This window comes from Corapipo altera, unplaced genomic scaffold (assembly GCF_003945725.1).
Source record: "Corapipo altera isolate COAL_440 unplaced genomic scaffold, ASM394572v1 308, whole genome shotgun sequence".
NCBI classification, from domain to species: domain Eukaryota; kingdom Metazoa; phylum Chordata; class Aves; order Passeriformes; family Pipridae; genus Corapipo; species Corapipo altera.
The window spans coordinates 3,142,116-3,158,248 of NW_020884925.1; the positions used below are offsets into that span (position 1 = coordinate 3,142,116).

Consider the following 16,133-nt stretch of genomic DNA (forward strand, 5'->3'; position numbering starts at 1 on the left):
ACCACTTCCTCCTGAATAAAAAATATTCATAGGAAGTCATGCAGTCCATCATCTGATGGGTCATGTCTGAAAACAAGAACATCGAACCATCTTGTTTATTTTACCATAAAAAACATCTTACAAGTATCCAGTAAAACAAACACCTGTCCCACAACCGCAAAACTGACTTCTCATGACAGTTAACTGTGAAACCTGAAAGGTCTGCTTAACAAGTCCCCTTTAACTTCATAAAGTTACTTTAAGGTAAGTGAGAATCTGATCAGGATTATTACTTGATTTGCCTGGTTTGCATGCACATTTTCATCTTTCAGTACTGAAGTGTTCACACTTACGTGAATGTTTCTACCTCCATGCTGTTTGAAACTTTCATGCAAAGACATAAAAGCAGTATCTTCCTCAAACCCAAACACGCTGGTTTCCCCCAAGTATTTCAGCTGAATAAGGCATATAAATTCACTTATAACTGCAACCAACTCAATAAAAATGAACCTCCAGCACTTTCCTGTACATGACTCACAGACGCCAATATACTCAAGTCTTTTGGCAAGTTTAGGCCTTAAACTTCTAGAAGAAACTGAGTATTTTTACCATGTCACAACACCACCGAACGTTTTATTATTTAAGGGAAGAAAAAAAAAAAAAAAAAAAAAGACAAACACAGCAATGAGAAGAGCCAAAGCCCTCCGGAGGTATCAGTCCCTCAGGCTGGAGGCTGCTCGTGCCCCCTCACAGTTCTGAGGGCACCGTTACGGTAACGCAGCCCCTCGGCGGCAGAGCGGGGTCAGTGTCGCCCCTCACAGGGGTCAGTGTCGCCCCTCACACCCCCGCCGCCCCAGGGCCCCCCGGCTGCCCCGCCCGGCCAGGCCCGGCCGTGTGGCGCACTCGGAGCCGCGCCCGCCCCCGCCGGGGCTCGGGGGAAACGCTCCCGGCGCCCCGCGAGGGACGGGGCGGCAGCGGGACCCGGCAGCTCTGCCCGTCACCCCCCGGGGCTCGGAGCCCCTTTGTTCCAGCCCCAGGCCCCGCGTCCTGCCCCCGCACCCGGATCTCCCGGAGGATCCCCCGGAGGAGAGGCCGGGGCCGCCCGGCCGCTGTAACTTTTGTTGCGGTGGCGGCGGGGAGGGCGCTCGGAGCCCCGCGGGAGCGGCCCCGGCTCCCCCGTGCTGAGTCACCCCCGCGGGGCTGCGCCCCCTCCCCGCGCCCCGCGGACAATGGCGAGGGCGGGCCGTGCCCGGCCCTGCCCGCCCCGCGCGGCCCCCGCACCGTGATGTTGCAGTGGATGGTGAGCGGCGGCGGCGGCTGCGGGCTGGAGCCCGGCGGCGGCGGCAGCAGCACGAACTGGCAGTGGAGCTCGTCCAGCTTCCAGGAGACGATGCGGAAGCGCTCGTGGTCCTTGTCGAAGATGGACTCGAGGAACTTCAGCTCGGCCTTGAGCCCTGACACCGACATCCTGGCCTCATCTCCGGGCCCGGGCCTGCGCTGCCGCCGCCTCCCTCCGCCTGGGCCGGCCCGACCCTGGCCCCGGCCGCGCCTGCGGGGCGGAAGATGGCGGGGCCGGGGCAGCCCCAGCCGGCGGGGCACGGCGGAGCTCCCTTTGTACCGGCCTCCCGCGCCCGCTCGCTCGCTTAAAAGGGCAACAGCGCAGCGCGTTCCCCTTCCCTGCGCTCCCTCCCGGCGGGCCGGGCCAGCCGCGCCACCGCCCCGCCCTCGCCCTGCCCTCCGCCCATAGCCCGGCCCCGCGCCCGGGCCGCGCTCCGCCCCGGCCCCGCCCGCCCTGCCCCGGGCACCGCTCCGTCCTGCCCCGGCCCTGCCCGCCCTGCTCCGGGCACCGCTCCGTCCTGCCCTCCCACCGCCCGCCCTGCCCCGGGCACCGCTCCGTCCTGCCCTCCCACCGCCCGTCCTGCACCGGGCAGCGCTCTGTCCTGCCCCGGGCACCGCCCGCCCTGCCCCGGGCACCGCTCCGTCCTGCCCTCCCACCGCCCGTCCTGCCCTCCCACCGCCCGTCCTGCCCCGGGCACCGCTCTGTCCTGCCCCGGGCACCGCGCCGTCCTGCCCTCCCACCGCCCAGCCTGGCGGGGCTCGCTCTGTCCTGCTTCCTCATCGCGCTTTTATTTTGCTGAGAAAAAAACTGCAGCTTGGGTTTGCCCTTGTCATCCCGGAGCCCTGCCAGTCCTCCAGCGCTCCTCGGGGTCAGTCGACATAAGAGAGGAATTCCTGTCCTGATATTTCTGGCAGATCCATACAAGTAAAATCTGGTTTCGGTCGTTGCAGGCTGGAAATCAGCAGGACAGAGGCCAAGAAAAATTGTTACAGTTCCATTGAAGCTCCTCTATAATTGTTTGTACAATATTTTATCCCCATACATCGTAAAGCATGAAAGTAAAGTGAATACTCGCTACATTCAGAGATCAAGAGATGCTGCCTCTTCCTCACACTGGAAACATCATTTCTGCACCTTTATTTGTCCCTTCCCATCTTGGTTTTGCCAATAGATTGTTGTCAGCTCTCACATGGCATAAAGTGTGATACAAGCAATGGTGTTGCACCGTGTCCGTCTTGTTTCCTAACCAACTTTTAATTAATGCAGTACACACATAAACCTGAAATAGATAATTGCCTTTTTTTAATTGATATTTTATATAAATCTTTAACTCCAGACAAACTGGCAGCATTTCACAAACCACAAGCTGAATCTTGTCAAGCAGTGAGAACTCTAATCTTGATCCAGAGAAACAGTTATGCACATGCCCAACTCCAAGCAGATGGAAGTCTCACTGATTTGTGGGCTTGAAATCCTATCCTTCCAGCAAAGAGAGCTGCAAAAAACATCCTTTGCTACAAAAGGAGTCAGGATGGATTGACACTAGTTAGATGCTCTGAATGAAAGATACCAGAAAGTCCACAGGGTTTTTTTAGGTATCATTTTAAATTCTGATTATACAGTGTTTGCAACTCAGCTTTCCTAGATGGGCTGAACTGTGTGTAGCTTAGACTGTACAGCCTGCAAAGTGAAGACAGAATGGATATGACTGTTGTCTGTCAATACATCAACAGGCAGGGCCAAGAACTTTGAGCGGTAAGGGGAGATTTAGCATAAGGGCAAACTACCTATAAATAAACAGCAGAAGATGACTATACCTATTAGAAAAGGGAGGGCCTGGAAGAACCTCTCTATGGGAACACCAGAGACAAAACCAAACAAAGCAGACTTTGTCAGGCGTTACATGATGAGATGCATGAAACAGCAGAGGAATGACTTTGGTGACTCAGCCCTCTTTCCCTCATACGATGGGATCTTGGCCTGGAACGCCCCACTGCAGCTTCAGCTGGGAAGGCTTAGCAAGTTCAAACTGCACCTTTTGTCACACCTTACCATGCCTCCATCACTGTCTCTGGTCTTCCATCCTCTTTGGCTCCTCATCTGTCTTCCCTCTCCTCTGCCTCTCCACTGACTGTGACAGGGCATTTTTTTTGGCAGCCGTGCAGCTGAGAGGTGCTGGCTGAGGGGATGCCCCGCCTGCACTCGCTGGCAAGCTGGTGGAAGCCACGGGAACCTCTCTCAGCACCCACTGATCAAACAGTTTCCTGAGCATCTGGCAGGCCAAACAAATTGTTTGATTGGCCGAGTGTGTCCTGCAAGCCATATATTATTTACGTCTGGTCTACAACTTTCCCCAGCTCCTTCAGTCTGCCTTTTTGTTGCAGGCTTCAAGAAGCAACATGCAGCTGCACAGCCACCACTCCTCTGAATTCTGCTGCACTTCTCTGTATTTAGTAGGCATTGTGCAAGCTGCAACGTCGCCTGTGAATTAGTTTCTGTGATAAGCCCTTGAGAACACACTGGGCCTGTCTCCTCTCTGGAATTCAGAGGCACTCCAGAGGTGTAAAGAACTGTTTGTCATGTCTGACTCATTCCTGGTTCGTTCTTCAGGGACTTGCCATGGGACTTTGACATGAATCTCACCTTGGTCATAAGATGACTCAGGAAATCCTGAGTTTCTCAAAGACCAAAATGATTGCACACAGGGGAGGACCTGACAGCTCAAGGTAATAAAGGAAATGAATCTTGGTAAAGACCCTTGGGAGCACTGTATCAGATTCCAGTAGTTACAGATGCTCTTAAGTTCCCTTAATCTATATGGCCTTTTTTTTCTACCTTTCTTCCTGCATTTACATCTTCTGATGAGAAGATCTCTGAGAGTTGTAATAAAAAAACACCAGCAGATTCCTCATTGCATTCTTGGGTGGAACTGGCGAGGAACAAGGAGGCAAAGAGTCTAGACCAAAGTTGTCTTTCCTATTAGCTTTTAGTGCCAGCCCTGACTCCAACAGATCAGGTAGGCATGTCCCTGGTGAGACACAAAGCCAGCAGCAAGGGGCAAAGGGAACTGAAGGAAAGATGAGCTCAGGATGACCCACTAAGAAGGACGTGAACTGAAATGTAGGATGAATGGGCTTTGATGAATAGTTGTTAGGGGCTTAAAGAAAGGCTTCTTAAGAGCACAGATGAATATCAGTTTATATTAGTCCTTTTCTTCCTGTGAATGCCTTTTCTAGGTTCGCTGTATTTCCAGCTCTACCCCCAGTGAAGCTCCTGTACATTCCAGTTGAGTGTTTGTGCCTAGCAGTGGGTTGATTTGTCTCTCTGAGAATGGTTTATGGGTTTGGTTTTGACCTCACTTCTCTCATTTACAGCCTTGCCCTTAGAAAGGCTCTTTCTGTTTCTGATAGCACTTTCCAGGCACTGCCATTTCAGGAATAGGGAAGGCCCAGATCTTTTGTAACCCTAAAGCTCATCAGACAGAGAAAGTAAAGGGTAAAGTTAATGAGCTGGGTGGGAGGAAGTGTAAATTGATTTTAATGATAGATGATGCAGTTTGATAATAGCTGATCCCGGGGTGGAACATACACTTGAACTTTTTCACAGGTAGCAGCAGAACCTGAGAGTAGAAAAGACAAATAATACCTAACACCCATAAAGAGAAGGATAAGACAGGAACCTTACCTGAACCCTTGGGCAAAGGCAGAAAGATTTAAGAGGGTCCTGCTTTACCAAGATACAAGTCAAGCTGTCTTGCTTGCCAAAGCCAGGCTTTCACATCATCTTCTGAGCTCACAACACCGAAGTCATTGCTTCAATAACGAAGTCACCCTCAAAGCATTTGAGAAAAAACATACATCAGTGCATAAAAGCTGATGGAATGGCTGGATGATGCAGTTTCAAGAAGCATGGTATGCAGTGGGCATGGGATTGCTTAGTTCCTCAGCCACCTATACTTTTAAAGGCTTTAACATTTAAGGAATGGCATTTCAAAACCAATCTATCCTAGGGCAGCTTTGGACAGACAGGGATATCGTTGCCAAGATGTTCAGGGGTACGTGTCAAGGAGATGTCTGCAGCCACTCAAATCCTATGGCTATGGATTTAACATTAAAAAAAAAAAAAAAGAAATGTAGCATGATTTTACCCAGGATGGTCAGAGAGCAGTTTTCAGCCACAGTTCTCCCGAGTCCACCCCTGTGGCTGTCAGCAACTGAGTAAAGTAGGTCCCTTCTTTGGAGTGTTTTTTTGTAGCCACTGAGGAGTGTTTGTAATCCTATAAAGGAAACAGCAATAACCTGTTGGTGAAAATTTCATTACTGTTTGTGGATTTGTAGTTCTGGCTATATTTATATATATATGACTGAAAAGTGTGTATTTCTGAGCAGCCAAAAGGTGAATAGTGTCTGCAAAGCGAGGGCAAAGGTGTGTTTTTTTCTGTATGAAAGTTGTGAGAATTAATTTATTAGAAGAAAGGTGCCACAGGAGAGCAAAGCCATGTTAATCAGAGTCTTGCAATGCTGCAGGTGGGGATTAGAATCCACTCTACAAACACATCAGAAACCAAACTCCCTGTGCACACTTTAAAATGCACAATGAGGGAATATTCCCGGTGCTCTCCTTTATGGCTCACACAGCTTCTTTAAACCAGATGAAAAACACATCTCTGAAAGCAATAAGGAGCCATACAGCCATATCTGAGGCACTCCATTTAATAAAATAACACAGGCTAGACAAAAAAGGAAAATGTGGTATCATTTTTTCAAACCCAACTGGGTAAGGGAAGAGGTGACTTCCTGCATCTGTTCAGAGAGTAACAACATTCCTTCCCTGGACTCTTTAGGACTTGCACCTTTCCTTGGGGTCCACAGAGTATAAGCCTTATAGGGCTCAGCAAGCTTATCTCCCCTTGCCTTCACAGAAGCTTAAAAGGGATGTACAAGAGCAGAGGTCAGGTCCAGGCTCAGTCCTGCTAAACACATTTCTGTCTGGAGGGGGAGGCAGGGAAATGGGCAGATCCTCAGGTCAAGTGCTCACAGTGCTGAGATGCAATCCTAACCACAGCTGAATACACAGCCCCTTCATCTCCCTTCTGATTTCTTATTTGGATAGGCAGTGCAGTAGTTAACTTTATCTATATTTAAAATATCAGCACAAGGCATCTGAGTTGGCAGGCACTGAGATGAACTGGGCAGGTCGGAGGCATTGTTTCAGGTTCTGCAAGCACAGGCAGAAATCACCACGTCCCTTAGCATGGAAAATGCAAATCAAATGCATCTCAGCAACCATCCAGGGCTTCTCATTTAGTCTAATTTATCTCTTTTTGTAGGTAAGTTTAGATTTTGGGGAAGAAAGCGGTGCCTGTGACTGTACTGTCCCTGTTCAAAACCTCAACGCACTCTGGTCCTGCACAAACACTAACCAGGCACAGGATCACTCCAAACCAGGCACAGGATGCAGCCTCACCTCATATGTGGGGAAAGTCAGACTGGTGAGGTAGATCAGTGTTTTTCCATCATTGGCTGATTTGGAGGTCCTAAGTGTCCACAAGTCAAGATCTACCAAGCCCTGGTATGGGATTTTTTTACATACTCTGCATCTAGTAACTTTTAAATATCAAATACAGAAAATTGAGCTTGGTAGATACAAGACTGGAGAAAAAGGGTGGTGAAGTACATGTGGAAAACTAACCCATGTATCTTTATGGGTGAAAGAAGGACAGAAAATATAAGACTTTTTTTTCCCACTATAAAGATGGATGACTTGAAGTCGTCTTTTCTCAGAATGACTGAGAAGAAGTCGCGGAAAACAGCAGTCTCAGACTCAAATGCAAGACCAAACCTCAGAAAAGAATGACCCCAGAAATTACCACTCTGTAAATCTGACTCTTTTCCTGCTGGAAGCAAATTCTAAGCACAAAAATCTGCTAAAACAGATGAAGGATAACAGACTCCTTATAAACTGCAGTTTATAAGGAAGGGAACCTCCCATAGACTTACAACATCAGTGAGTAAAAGGGAAGTAACAGAACCAATATACTCGGTTTTAAACAAACGTTTGAAAGACTGCATCACAAAAGTCTGAATATAACATTAATTCACACCTCTTTTGACATAACAGCACCCACATAACTTGAGAACTGGCTGAAAAATTGTGAACAAGGAATAAAAATAGCAAATTACTGAGCAGGAAGAGGTACTTAATATGTTTAAAATGGATCATGGTAGTGCTGTTAGAGTTGAGATCAAGACTTTCACTGTGATTTAGAAGAGACTGTAATTGATGAAATTATCTGATGACAGAGAGAGACATTTTGAATAGCAGTGAGGACAAGGAAATAATCCCAAGAGGTGGAGAAAAATCAGTAAAAAAACCAACTCCTTGATCTACAAGCCACAAATCTAGTGAATCCTGATTTCCTACAAATTGCATTTTTATTTCACCATCTCACTGTATCCCACTTGGGCTCATTCTATAATCCCCCTCACCCTTTCCCAGTTCCTCCCCATGCCTCCACACTTCTTACTTTCCACAGGATTCTCCATATTTCCACCCACATTCACCACCTGTTTTGGCCAGGGGAGACAGAGCAGATGCTGTAGATTCTGATTTCAGAATCTACCCTGGTAGATTTTATTGTGTTCCTTACCTAGAACAACTGTGATCTTGGCAGAAAATTATCAAAAATCAGAGCAAAGTGTGGCACTCGGAGGACAGGTTTCTGACATGAGACTAAAACAGCAGAGCTGGATTCTCAGATGCAGCCAATGTCCATCAGGATACTCCTTTACACACCCCAGTCCCAGCCCTGGCTTGCCCTCCCTTTAGCCTCAGGCACAACTCTGAGCCACCTCAGAACACCACAGAATGTGACACCTGCAAGAATGCAGAGTGTGGCAACACACTCACCAGGGTGTTTTTTTTTTTTTCTAGACAAGAGTCTTAACTTGTCCCCTATCTGGCTGAGGAAGATTTATCTGGCTTGAAGAACCAGTCTCATAGAAACAGTTTTAACTAAGGGGTAGTCAAATAGGAATACACTATCCTCCCACAGGAGGAGAGGAACAGGGCTGGAGGGAAGGAGTTAATGGATCTTTATAATCCCCTCCCTGCATTAGCACATGGTTGTATCATACAACCAATAGTACCTGGGGTTGCACAGTCCTGCATCTGTGCTCTGCCTCCCCAGCACTAAGCACTAAGCAAGGGATCTTGCTTCAGAGGGACCTGGACAAGCTGGATCCATGGGCTGATTCCAACGGGATGAGGTTCAAGCAGGCCAAGTGCCGGGTCCTGCACCTTGGCCACAAGAAGCCCTGGCAGCCCCACAGGCTGGGGACAGAGTGGCTGGAGAGCAGCCAGGCAGGAAGGGAGCTGGGAGTGGGGATGGACAGGAAGCTGAACAGGAGCCAGAGTGTGCCCAGGTGGCCAAGAAGGCCAATGGATCCTGGCCTGGCTCAGGAACAGTGTGGGCAGCAGGAGCAGGGAAGTGATTCTGCCCCTGGACTCAGCGCTGGTGAGGCCACCCCTGGAGTGCTGTGTCCAGTTCTGGGCCCTCAGCTCAGGAAGGACATTGAGGGGCTGGAGCAGGTCCAGAGAAGAGCAACGAGGCTGGGGAAGGGACTGGAGCACAAGTGCTGTGAGGAGAGGCTGAGGGAGCTGGGGAAGCTCAGCCTGGAGAAGAGGAGGGTCAGGGGAGACCTCCTCACTCTCTACAACTCCCTGACAGGAGGGGGGAGCCAGGGGGGGCTTGGTCTCTTCTCCCAGAAACCAGCAGTAGGACAAGAGGGCACAGCCTTGAGCGGTGCCAGGAGAGGTTTAGGTTGAATACTAGGAAAAAATTTTTTACAGAGAGAGTGCTCAGCCACTGGAATGGGCTGCCCAGGGAGGGGGTGGAATCACCATTCCTGGAGGTTTTTAAGATGAGACTGGATGTGGCATCAGTGCCATGGACTGGGAACCACGGCGGGGTTGGATCAAGGGTTGGACTTGATGATCTCTGAGGTCTTTTCCAACCCAAGTGGTTCTATGATTCTATGATTATTTAGCACTGATATAGAGAAGAACCAAGAAAAATGAAATTAAGCCACGAAGAGGAAAACATAACCTGAATGTTGGCCCACTGTGGCAGAAAACCCTCTAGAAATCCCTGAGGAAGCAGTGCCATAGCCCAGAAGAGCTGCCACGAGTGGCCAACGAGCGGGGACAAGGGTGGCCCAAGGTGGGGAAGGCCAAGGGGCAAGGCTGTGGTTTCAGGGGGGCACGGCTGGATGAGGTGATCTGGAGGGTGTTGATCAGAGGCTGTTTGTGAGCCGGGCCTGTCCCAGTGTGTCCGGAGTGGTCCCGCCGCAGGTGCCCCAGGTGTGTCTGCTCCTGCCCCAGGTGTGTCTGCTCCTGCCCCAGGTGTCTCCTCACCTGCCCGGTGTCTCCTGAGCACAAAGCGCCCTCCGGCGCCGGGACCGCGCCCTGCAGGACAACAGGGATTCTCTGTCCCCATCCCTGCCTGTTCCCTGCCGGAATTAATTACAGTTATATAGGAATATTAACAGCTAATACGGGAAATATCCCTCCGGGGGCCTGCTGCCACATTTATGGCTGACCATAAATTCTTATTCATTCTTCGTGTCAATCACACTATTTAATAAAATGTTTTTAGGGATGAGATTCTGTCTTTTTGTCCAGGTGCTCTGAAATCAGCAAAATCAATGGCACACCCATCAATTTATCTTTGAAGTTGGTCAAAGGCTTATGCCTTCCTCTCCAGGTAAGGAAATTAGCCAGAAAGGTTTTAAAATCATTTTTCCCTTCACAAAATATTAACTTGTTACAGGAAGGGCTTTTAGAAATGCACAGTCATTTACCAGCTGGTGGAGCTCAGCAAACAGCAGGAAGATTTGTCCACAAGCATTCTCTGAATTGGAAGCGAATTATGACTCAGCCACCTTTATTAACCTTCTGCTTTTATTTTCACAACAGCTTATGTGTTTGGGATCTTATTTCCCGCCCCCCTGCTGGCAGAAAGCATTACAAATGCACTGAGTTCACTGTGGAGTTGCTACCCCCTCCAGCTGTTGAAGTTCTATGGAACAGGTCTCCTCAGCACAAACCCAGAGCAGATGCAAATGTCTGACCTTCTAGAACAGCTACAACAGATGTGTAGCCAGTTATCAACTGCTGAAATTAGTCAAAGCATTAACCCACATCTCTCATGACACCAAATATGAATTATAAACTGGGAATACATAGGCTAAACCACCTAATTCTGATAAACAGCCCACTGACCTCCAGTGGGAACCTGCCCACTGAGTCCAGCAAGCCTTGAATGAGGCCAACACGTAAAACATCACATTATCTTTCAAATGCATTTGCAACAGGAATTGGATATTCAACACTGACACCTGTTCAAATTTCACAAATCGTGGACTCAGCTAAAAGAAGTTTTGAAACCCCCAGATCTTCAAACTAAAACACATGTAGTGTTTCTTAATTTGTCACCTTTTTTTTTTTTTGGTTTTCTTAAGACATAAGGATATTTTCACACTTTTCTTAGCACTTTGGGTGCTAAAACATACCTTAAAATTAAATCAGAAATTCTTAAATACTTAATCCAGGAACTGAGAAAAATACAAAATGCCTTCTGAAGAGTTATATTAAGTTGGTTATTTAATTTGGGAGCATGAATATTTCTGCTAGAAATTATGATCAAACTTCTATGATTTCTAGAGTCAGAAAAAAAATATTCTTCTCATACAGTCAAGAGAATTAAGAGCTGTCCAGTGTCCTAAGTACTGGAACAAACTATGAAAAGCATTATTCTAATGCTTTTTCAGGTTGCAGAAGCAGAGAAAGTGATGGGATCTAATCAAGCATTAATTTGCCAACGTATCCTCTTAAAAACTTCTGCCTGGACTCTCTTTAGGCCGTTCCTGTGCCAGTAATTTTTATGACTGTGAAACACACACACTGGTTTGGCTTAACCAAAGCAACTAAAGGTTTTACTGGGCCACATCACTCTCACACAGGAAAAAAACTGATGCGTAAGCTTAGCTCCAGGTATACAAGCAGTGCCATAGAAAGAGTTGGAATTTAAGCACATACTTTATATTAAAAGCAAATGCTCAACTGTTTTGCTGGATCAAGAGCTGTAAGTCTTAGTGATGCCGTGGTTTCTATGACGACTAAGTATGATATTACATGAAGGATTATGACTTAAAGGAACACTATTACATCTGGCCTTTTCAACTGACGTGCTCCCAGTTTATCCTGTACATACCTTGTGTACAAATCTGCTTGTCTTTGTGGAGCCACTGAGCCCAGGACCAGGTGGAATGCAAGTGAAGAACACTGCTCCACTCTCTATTCCTGCAGATTTCAAGGAGAAAAACTAAATTCAGACTCAGGGCTGCACTATCCTTTCAGGCACAGCTGCAGTCCAGGAACCTGCTGGTAGCTGAGGGGGGCTGCAGCAGCAAGGCAAGAAAACAAATGCCAGGTAGGAAGTAAAGTAGCAGTGAACCCACACTCCCTCCCTGCAGAGCCCTCACAGCCCTGGCAGAGTTCCCTGCACCCACAGCCTGTCCTATGGGGTTGGCTCCACATCCTGCTGAAGGCTGGAGCACCTGTGGAATTCCTAATTAAACTCTGGTTCAAGTAGGTCTCACCTCCACAGGCTCCTTTCCCATCCCAGCAGTGAGCTCTGCTGGTTCCCTGCTCCTCTCAGACCTGAACACTGCAGAAACTCCATTCCACCCTTGCTTTCTGATTAGCTCATTCTCCATTTGGCTCAGCTGGGAACATGTTTGGTCTCCTGGAGATACACTCCAGCTCCATGGTCCTCAGTGATCTCTGCAAACAGGTACTTTCTTCCCTTGGGAGCAGGTGCCAAAAGCAATTCCATAAGGCTCAGTACGAAAAGCTAGCCCAGACTAGCTAGTTTGGAACAGGGTAGGAAATACCCAAGAAAAAGTAAACTCTCTCACTGTCCAGGGTGTACAAAGAGCATTCTGCTTTTTAACTGAGAAGGATTAAAAACCCACCTCTGCAGCCCTCCAGCAGCCAGAAGGCTGCAGCACATTCTCAGCTGCTCATGTGCTGTTGCCCACATTCATGTCGGCTGCTTGCAGCCATTTTGGGGAGGAATCTCTTCTTTTCTGTCTCTCTGTCTCATTTTCAGAGAGCAGCCTGGCTCTGGGCTGCTGTGCATTCAGGACACACTGATTCACCTGCTACTTTACAGGCAAACGAGAGCCAGTGTTGCAAATGTGTTCAATGGCCCTTTTAAGTACATGGCTGGCTCTGTAGCAAACAGCTCCCTTTAGATTAGGATAAATGCTTTACCAGGGAGATTAGTGCCACTGCACTTGTGAAGTCATGATATTCCCTACAAATAAAATCAGTGACTATAAATAGCCAGAACATCTTCCATTCTATGAGATTATGAGTTTCTTGCTTACAAAACAGATGAGCTCATTGAGAGATAATTTCGTGATAGCCAGATAGCTTCAACATAAGATTGAGCCCATCATCATTAGTACAATTAAAGCTCCTTTTTATACCAGTAAAATAATTGATGTGCTGATAAACTGCCTCGGTTCATTGTTACTGCAATATCCACAGCTGCTCTGAACACATCCATGTAATCAATATGGCCCACTAAAAGGTTTCTAAATGAGTTAACTCTTCCAGGAATCAGCCAGATTTCTGAGGGACTATCATGCTTTTTGTTCTGTGGTTTTTTTTTTATTTACAGAGGCATTAAGTCCAATCACGAGCTGATCACACACACTCGAGCAGAGCATAATATGAATGTCGCATGCCATTATTGTAATGGAAGTTGAGCCAGGGAACCTGGCCTGGAGGCTGCTTTTCCCATATTAAAAAAATACCTACCCAAACCTGCATCATTGTGACAGAACTGGGTTAGGGAGTGACTGTATGTGTGGTTCCACTGGCAGAGCACAGCGTGCCACGAGGGACAGGAGAATGGTAGCCAGAGACAGCGAGCTCCAACTTCAATTCAGCAGCAGCCCGAAAAGCATCTCCCAGAATAGCCCCAGAAACGTGATCAAAAGGACCTGTTTTGCCACCATGCTAAGCTGCAGGCCAGCATTTCACACAGACTGGGGCTCCAGTCTCCCTGTCCCTCTGTGGTGCCACTGTCCCCCCTGTGCTGCAGGTACAGACAGCAGCTCCCAGGGCAGCTGAGAACAGAATTCCTGTGTAAAGGGTGTGGCTGTGGGTACAGTCAACAGGTTCCTGCCCTGGCTTTCTGGGATAGGTTAGAAACATTCTCAGGAGCCACAGAAAATCTCTCTAAATGCCCAGCTTTACTGCAGAAGAAGAAACAAATCTCTCAGGTCAGCCTCTCCCTGCCCTGCATCAAGGGAAGACAAGCCTGCACACATTTGTCAGGGGGTTTGGAGCTTTTGTTGTTGGTTGCAATTAAAAACCCCGACTGAAACTGCAGAGCTTTGTTAACCTCCTATGAAGCGAATGTTTGAACTTCAGACTTACTCATCCACAGATCTCCTTTCTGAATCAAATACTTCCATTTCATGTACTTGCCACATTCTGGAGGTAAAGGTTTTTAGCAGCTGCAGATACCCATGCAGAAGCACTCACTCCTTCCTGATGCCTGCAGCATGCCATGAGAACTCCACAGTGTGAAATACAACTGCCCAGTCTCCTCTCAAAGTTCCCAGCAGGCAGCCACATACCCAGCAATAATGCTGGGTGCTGCACATGCATTAGAGGAGCTACAAATAGTTATCTTTTCCCACTTAAAAGTAGCCATCACGTCCATATAGACCATCGTGGAGCTCAGGCACTGATTTCTTTTTGACCTAAACACAGCTTTACACTTGTTTGTTGCTGTCTGCTGCTGATAGAAATGCAAAATGGCCACTCTGCATTTCCCATGCTGAAACACAAACCTTTAATGAGTTCATTTTGAATTGCTCCTCAAAGACCAGGCAGAGATGGTAGTAGGATGTATAGCTTTAAATAACCTGTCAAAATCCTTTTAGGAAACAAAATAGCACACATTTTTGAGAGGTTTCCATCTGTCTGAATTTCTAATTTGTTTTTTTGCAGCTCACACAGCTCAGATGGGATTTAGCCGAGAATCCATATCCTGAAGCTGGGTTTCTGAAGTTTTCTTCACACCAGGATACCAGGATGGTACCTGCATAACCTAATTCTTAAGCTGCTGAGCTGCAGCTCAGGCCTTCTGTCTCCTCTCTGCCTTCTTCAGATAAGGAGGGTCACCCAGCCCCAGATCCCAGTGCTCCCAGACAGGCTGTTCCTGAACAGGCCCCGCAGCAGTTCCTCAGTGCCAGGTACAGCAGCAGGGGAGCAGCTGGTGACAGGGACACAGCACAGGCTGTCTCTGGCTGACTGATGCCTCTGGCCACCTCAGCCCTCCACCATTCCTGTAGGTCCTGGTAAAGCTCAAAGAGGCCCTGCAGCTACGAGAGGCCCAGCTCTCAGCTGGCCCAGGTGGTCAGCACCAGGTGGTGTTAGTTGGTTTGATTTTAAATCCCTTTGGAGATTGTTTACAAAGGCTTTGTGGTCCAAGAGAAGGCCCACACCACTTTTATGGGTGGTGTGGCCAGAGGCAGTGAATTCCTCCTTGCTTCGGTTGTAGAACTCTGCCTTACGGTTCCCATCCAGGGAAGTGAGCCAAAGACAGCTGCCTCTTCCAAATTAAGGCTTTGTGGAGGCTGCATCACCCTCTGATGTTTTTGAAATTTCCAGTGGACCACATCAGTCACTGAGAAGTAAGAAGTGGCATCTAAACTCAACCTTTCACCAAGAAGTAGAACATCATCTGTGGCTGGGATACCATCTTGTTTCAAAAATCCCACATCTGTCAGAATCCTTTTGGCTCCTATTAAAACATATATTGACTAAAAATAATTGCTTACTTCCTGTTGTTTCAGTTAGTTTGCTCTGGGTACCTGGCAGCATTTTGCAGAGTTCCACTGTTTCCCCAAGGCTGTCAGTCAGTTTTCCCTGTTGTTTGTGTGGGCTTTTCACACACAACACAGAAGAGGAAAACATTAAAAAAAAAAAAGGGGGGGGGGGGAAATGTGATTATAATCCACTTAAAGCAGCCAGCAGGGGGTTGTGCTGTACCAAGAACTTTTTTAAACAGTGAATACAGTTCAAATTTACTATCCCTATTTAGCTGCAGAAGGCAGTCTCTTTCTGTAACAAAAGTTAAGAGCACAAGTTGTCAGCCCATCACCATCTCTGGCAATTTCAAAATCAGCTGAAGAAACACAGTTTCATCTCTATGGATTAAATGATGTATGGGCTACATTGGTTAAATGAGCCCAAGAAGTCAGTGATCAACATAACTTCTGCCTAGTACTTACAATTTTAGAAACAGAAAAGTGTTAGTCTTTTTAGGATGGAAAAAAAAAAGTATGTAGTTATCAAGACAAGAAAGCCAGAACTTCTGGATTTTTTTTCCCCCAGTAGTTGATAACTAGTTCTATTATTTACAGATATTTAGTTTTATTTCTGTTGCTTTAATCAGTTGTGAGCTTCAGCCCCCAAAGGTAAGATCTGCACCCATCCAAAGAGGGGCATTTCTTTCAGCTTCTGTCTCCCAGCAGCTCCAGATGCTCCTCTGGACACCAGTCTGAGCCAAGGGGCTGCACCCCAGAGCTGAGGCACAGGAAGCTCCACAGCACCTCCTGTGAGCAGTGGCAGAGAAGTTACCACTTTAAACTCCTTAGTGCTGATATTTGCCACCACTTACAGAAGAGCTGCTTCAGGAAAGACCACCCAGCACAGGCAGAGCTTCTGT

The 16,133-nt window shown here is 47.7% G+C and overlaps 1 protein-coding gene and 2 long non-coding RNA genes across 8 annotated transcripts in view; 1 reads left to right on the forward strand and 2 right to left on the reverse strand.

Annotated features, from left to right (window-relative positions):
• The window catches only part of UBE2Q2 (ubiquitin conjugating enzyme E2 Q2), a 48,236-nt gene extending 46,591 nt beyond the window's left edge, over positions 1–1,645 (reverse strand). The window contains exon 1 of one of the 4 annotated variants that reach the window (XM_027657509.1): positions 1,261–1,645. In XM_027657509.1, coding sequence (XP_027513310.1) covers positions 1,261–1,446 — 186 coding nt within the window. In that variant the 5' untranslated portion in view covers positions 1,447–1,645. Of the gene's footprint in view, positions 1–332; positions 773–1,260 lie in introns of those variants that run through there. The other 3 variants (XM_027657511.1, XM_027657510.1, XM_027657512.1) reach the window with 3 other exon arrangements.
• Positions 1,646–2,383: 738 nt separating this feature from the next.
• Positions 2,384–11,692, reverse strand: LOC113953865. 2 transcript variants are annotated; one of them, XR_003530045.1, is made up of 4 exons: positions 11,592–11,692; positions 5,466–5,594; positions 5,003–5,149; positions 2,384–2,597 (listed from the first exon to the last, which is right to left on the reverse strand). It is a non-coding gene; the product is annotated as an uncharacterized LOC113953865 (long non-coding RNA). The 2 variants fall into 2 exon arrangements; XR_003530046.1 differs by lacking the exon at positions 11,592–11,692 and adding an exon at positions 11,417–11,478.
• LOC113953866 lies at positions 11,478–15,198 on the forward strand. Of its 2 annotated transcripts, none has more exons than XR_003530047.1 (3): positions 11,478–11,810; positions 11,988–12,173; positions 14,411–15,198. It is a non-coding gene; the product is annotated as an uncharacterized LOC113953866 (long non-coding RNA). The 2 variants fall into 2 exon arrangements; XR_003530048.1 differs by having other exon boundaries at positions 12,106–12,173.
• Positions 15,199–16,133: the final 935 nt, after the last annotated feature.